Here is a 6,000-nt window from a genome sequence, read left to right on the forward strand (position 1 = left end):
GTTGTATTTCTATACACTGAGACATGTTTCCCATTCCTGGTTTGTGCCCTGATTACTTTCAGCCTCAATAACATATCAGTTATATTTCAATAACATATCAGTGTTATGTTATGGAAATATAACAGTTATGTTATTGAAACTGAAATGTTCTCTACACTGATGTTTAAAGTCTACTCTATCCTATTATTGTAGAGTTTAAACATCAATTTATAGAATTGGAGGAGACCCCAAAGGTCATCCAGTCCAACCTTCACCACATAGGAAGTTGTTGTTGTTGTTGTGTGCCTTCAGGTTGCCCACTCCAAGATAAAGTCTGGAGAATGCATCAAAGTGACAGGCAAAGTGTCGCCAGAGGCCACGAGGTTTGTATTCATTGGGTTGTAGGCTTTTTAGTTAAAAAGAACTTAACTAAAATGAGGATTGTCTGGTTCATTATCTACACAACACACCGGCTCTGCTTCAGAATTTAATTCCCCTTTAAAAATGGTCTTCATATTACCAGCTGTAGCCTTTTGTGACTCAAAACTATATCAGAAGATTTTTTTAGCAATTTATTTTAAATCTGTTATTTTCCCTTTAAGCACTAACAATAAACTTTGTATTTCTTGGGGCATGTATTTCATAGGTTGCTTACAGTCAAATGTGGAAGTGTTGTTTTTGCCATAGCCTTAGGTCAGATACACAGATACAGCTTATGGTTCCATTCTCCATTGCCTCTTTCTGTTTAAAAAGGCATTTGGCAATTACACACTGGGATGTGGTTCCACAATCCCCGGTGGATAACAAAATCCATACAAGAACAATAAGAAGTCTCATTAAATACAATGGATAGTAAAATGGTGGCCTTTATATAAAATGGCAAAATCAGTTCCAAAATTGCTTTTTGGAATGTATATATTTTTAAAGTATTTGCAAGCTGTGGATGCTTGAATCTGTGGATACAGAATCTATGGATATGGAGGGCTACTTTAGCTGGCTGTACAACAATTTAATGGGGTATGTGTGCAGTAATTTTACTCTCATTTAATTCCACTGAGATTCCTTTATTATTATTCAGGAACTATAGTCAAAGTGTTAACGTGCTTTGGCAATATGCTTACAATAGTTAAACATTAGGATCCTTTTGTTTTGGTGCAAACGTTCCTCTTTTCTTGCTTGATCTCTGTTGAATCTAAGGAGTTTATCACAACAAGAAGATTGGGAGTTTATCCCATGAATATCCTGCAAAAATCACATAATTATGCTAAACAATTTTACACGACGTCGCACAAAACCCGCCATTGAAGTGGTCACAAAGAAGCATTAACGTGCATCTTTGTACCTCAGGATTTCAGTGACAAGGCATTTCTGGTATAACTTTATCTGCGCAATTGCTTGTGATAATCATTCCCGCAATTACTTGCCATTCTCGCTTTACTTACGGGATGCTTTAAATGTGCTTTAATCTCCCTTTAGTGCTGCAATTAGCCCCAGTGTGATAAACTCCTAAAACTTAGAAATAATAGCTGGGCTTTGGCAAATTCAGGTGTCTAATCATTGGATGATCTGAACAGATGGACTTAAATTTTAACCAAATAATCTTCCTCACATAGTATTTAGACATACTATTTAGATGCTAGTATTATTTACAGCTAATGTTTTCTTAATAATTCTTGCCAAGAAAAACCCAGAAAGGGGCATCATAAATCAGAAATGGCTTGAAGGCGCACAACAGCAATAATCTGATAGTTGGTATTATGTACACTCAATGGCCTAAATTCTGTTGGTAGTCTTGACTATCAATGGGATTTAACTGTGTGTTGACTCAACATTCACCCATTGATTGAATGGGTCTACTTTAGTTGGGACTAACCAAATGGATTCCAGACCTATCTGATCATTTCTAGCAGGGGTAGGCAGCAGTGGCCCTCCAGATGTTTTTAAGCTGAACTTCTCACCATCCTTCTCTTCTGTCTAGGAGACTGATGAGAACTGGGACACGTGGGTTAAGATTGGTGGGAGCCGTAGTCCTAAAACACTGGAGGGTCACAGTGGCTCACCTTTCCTTTATAACTTGTATAAATGCATTCCACCTTACCTGAACCAAACAGAGGAGGTCAGATCTATAAGCCTAGACCTCTGAGGGGAAACTCACATTTAAAACTTTATGCAATTTCAAATGCTGCTACTAGTTTCAAAAATAATATAATTCCATGGGTAGGATAAAAAAAAGTCTATGCCTACATACGAAAGGAGAGACAGAAGGCCACCAGATGTTTTGGACTACAAAGTACATAATCTTTGGCCACTGGCTGTTCTTTATCTCCTCAGAGTCACATTTAGTGGGAACATAGGGCCTTCTTGGTGACTGTTCGCAGGCACTATCTTCAAAGAATAGCATCTTCTTGTTATCCTTCCCTAGACAGGTGAAAACCCTTGTTTTGGCAGGCCTTTGAGGTCTGATTGCTCATGGGAGGGAGTCTTTCATAATGTGATGTATTGTTTTTCTTTTCACGGCCATGCTTTTAATTCTATGAGCAGTTTATTTATATTCTTATTTATGATGTGTACCTTTAGCTACACCTCTTTTAACTTTAGCTATATCTCTGGGCAGGGAAAAGGTGGGTATAAATAAATAATAGCTGGAGCATATGGGAGGTGTAGTAACACCTCTAGATGGCAGGTTTAGGATGACTGAGGCTCCTGAGAAGCCAGTTGGGCAGCAAGACATCAGATCTGGCTATGGTGGTACATGCCTTAGTTAACATCCCATTGGACTACTGTAATGCACTGTACCTGGGACTGTCTTTTGAAGAGTGTTTGGAAATCGAAGGCTTTCACAGCCAGCATCCATACTTTTCTGTGGTTTTTTTGGGCTGTGTGGTTGCAGCCCAAAAAACCCACAGGAAACTACAGTGTTCAGAAACTTCAGCCGGTTGAAAGAGCTATAGCCAGGCTGTTAACTGGGGCAGATTATAGAGACCACACAATGCTCCCGTTGAAACAGCTCCACCTAAGCTACCGATTTCCTTCTGGGCACAATCCAAAGTGCTAGTTATGACCTATAAAGTCCTACATAGCTGAAGTCCAGGCTGTTTGGCAGACCGTATCTCCCTGGATGAGCTAGTCTGGGCTCTGAGTTCATCCGGAGATGCCCTTCTCTCAGTCCCACCATCATCACAAGCACAGTTGGTGAGAACAAGAGAGAGGGCCTTCTAAATGGCTGCCCTAAACTCTGGAACTATGGTTTTTGGGGGTATGTTTCTCATTGCATTGTTTAAATAGTGAGCTGCTTTGAGTCCCAATTTTGGGGGGAAGCTGGATATAAATAAATGTTGTTGTTGTTCTTATTGATGGATGCTAGGAGAGCCCCATTCTATTAAGCCCTCTTTGTTTTAGCTTTTCCCTCAACCTGGGCTGGGATGAAACAAACCTGATCCTTCACTTCAACCCTCAATTTGATTTTCATGGGGACATCAGGACCATTGTTTGCAACTCTAAGAGTGCAGGAGATGAACTGGGAGAATCAGAATTCCCCTTCCATCGGGGAGAAGAGACCAAGGTGAGCAAGAAACCCCTTCTGGGAATAATCAAGGATTGGCCCCGGGCTGATGAGAATGAAATGACCCAAGATGGCTTTTCACCAAAACTTGGTAAACGACACTCTCTCTAGAGCTGATCATTAAATAGAAAGGAATGCATGATTACTAAAAGTCAACATAGGTTTTTCAAAAAACAAGTTATGCCAGGCTAATCTCCTTTTTTTGATAGCCACAAACTTGGTAGATGAAGAAAATGCTGTGGACATAATGTATCTTGATTTCAGTAAGGCCTTTGACAAGGTCTCCATTATATCCTTGGAAAAAAGGTAGTACAGTGGGCCCTTGCTATTTGCTGGGGTTTGGTTCCAGGACCCCCCATGGATAACAAAATCCGTGGATGCTCATGTCCCATTAAATATAATGGAAAAGGAAAATGGTGTCTCTAATATAAAATAGAAAATCAAGGTTTGCTATTTGGAATGCATACTTTTTAAAAAAATATTTTCAATCCGTGGATGCTTGAATCTGTGGATAAAAAAATCCATGGATAAGGCGGGCCGACTGTAAAATGTAGGCTAGACAATTTGATCAGTAAGTGGAATTGTAATTGACTGACTGACCAAACCCAAAGGGAAATCAACAAAGGCTCATTCTGGAGAGAAGGGACTAGTGGGGTGCCACAGGATTCTGTCCTAGGCCCAATGCTATTCAACATCTTTATCAGTAACTTGGATGAAGGAATAGAGGGCATGTTTGTCAAAGGTGCAGATGGCACCAAATTAGGAGGGGTAGCTGATATCCCAGAGGAGAGGATCAAAATTCAAAATGACCTGAATAGATCAGAAAGCTGGGCCAAAACTAACAAAATGAACTTCATCACTAGATGGCCAATACAAAAATCAAATAGACTACATGATAGAAAGCAGAAGATGGAGGAGTTTTATTAGGCCAAAACTAGATCAAGTGCTGGGTGTGGCACAGATCATGAGCTACTTCTATCAAAGACTGGAGTCACCTGAAGAAGAAAGGGGGGGAAAGGTCTTCATACCAAAATACAACCTAATCAAAGCACACCAGACAGATGGCCTTCCAGCCTCTGTTTAAAAACCTCCAAAGGAGACCCCATCACCTTCTGAGACACCATATTACGGAAGCTGTAGTATTTGTGCAAGTCAAGGTGACAAAACTCAAATTATATATATATATAGGTTGAGCCTTCCTTATCCAGAATTCTGAAATCCATATTATTCCAAAAACGAAAAGCTTTTTTCATGGGTAGTTCAGATATTGACACCTTTGCTTTCTGATGATTCAGTGACACAAGCTTTGTTTCATGCACACAATTATTTAAAATACTGTATAAAATTATCTTTAGGCTATGTGTGTAAGGGGTACATTTGAATTTAAACTTGTCCCCCATCTCCAAGAGATCTCATTATTTATGTATATGCAAATGCCGATATTCCAAAATCCAAAAATATCCAAATCTCAAAACAGCTTTGGTCCCAAGTAGATAAGGGTGAGTCGACCTGTACGCCTTCTTGGGAATGGCTCTAATTTTTGCTCTCTTTTCCAGATCTGTGTCTCCTTTGACGCTGAAGAAGTGACTGTGAAGCTGCCTGAAGGGCAGGAACTTAAGTTCCCAAACAGGTTGAGACTGGAAACTGCAGAGTGCTTCTCTGTTGCTGGCGATCTTGATATTAAATCTGTTAAGTTTGACTGACCTTCCTTGGACCTATCTTTTGCCTTGCATCCTGAAGGATACCTGGCATGACTCAAATGAGAATATGATTCGGTTCTTTCAGTTTTTCTGGATTACAAATTGTTCAAACTCTATAGATTCCGCTTTGTGTCTTTTTACCTTGTTTCACATCTCATTCCCCTTCCAAATAACATTTCCTGTGACATATAGTTTAGAGCAGTGATGAAGAAAGGCATATCCTCATGTCACATAAGAAAACCAGGGCACATGTGGCCAAACAGTGTCAGAGTGTGGCCAAGAGGGTAAAAGTTATTAATGATGAAAAACACACAACCTTGGAGAGGCTGCAGCAGTTTGTTTTTGCCTGAGATGCTTGGAAAGGGCAAGACCTCATCCTCCTCTCTTCTCCCCCTGCTGAGTTTATGGAGAAAAAACCACTTTTGTATTTTAAACTCAGTTTGCAGCAACTGAAGTAAGTTGAAGGTAAAAGGGGGGGGGGAGTGAGAAGCGGAGGGAGAAACCAGGACACTTTAAAAGCAGCTGAAAAAGTGGGATGACAGAGGACAAGTTGGGACAGTTGGAGGGTAAGGAAACCTTTTTGGCCTAGGACCTGATTTCTAATTTGGGATGTGTTGGTGAAAGAGTTAATCTAGCACAGTGTGGGCTAACCCTTGGAGTGGCACTAAATCAAAGTAAACAGGAGCAGAAATAGCTGCTAGCCATTTGGATTTTCTCCCAAATTTTCTGTTCATGGCTACTCCAGAGTAAGCCCATTCA

The 6,000-nt window shown here is 40.2% G+C and overlaps 1 protein-coding gene across 1 annotated transcript in view; it reads left to right on the forward strand.

Annotated features, from left to right (window-relative positions):
• The window catches only part of LOC149311431 (galectin-1-like), a 155,744-nt gene extending 150,116 nt beyond the window's left edge, over positions 1–5,628 (forward strand). The window contains exons 2-4 of the mRNA XM_089529508.1: positions 262–362; positions 3,379–3,541; positions 5,098–5,628. Of these exons, the coding sequence (XP_089385634.1) occupies positions 262–362; positions 3,379–3,541; positions 5,098–5,244 (411 nt within the window). The 3' untranslated portion in view covers positions 5,245–5,628. The remainder of the gene's footprint in view (positions 1–261; positions 363–3,378; positions 3,542–5,097) is intronic.
• The last annotated feature ends 372 nt before the right edge of the window (positions 5,629–6,000 follow it).

Source organism: Sceloporus occidentalis, unplaced genomic scaffold, assembly GCF_023333645.1.
Source record: "Sceloporus occidentalis isolate IW3139 unplaced genomic scaffold, rSceOcc1.0.p SCAF_6, whole genome shotgun sequence".
NCBI lineage: Eukaryota > Metazoa > Chordata > Lepidosauria > Squamata > Phrynosomatidae > Sceloporus > Sceloporus occidentalis.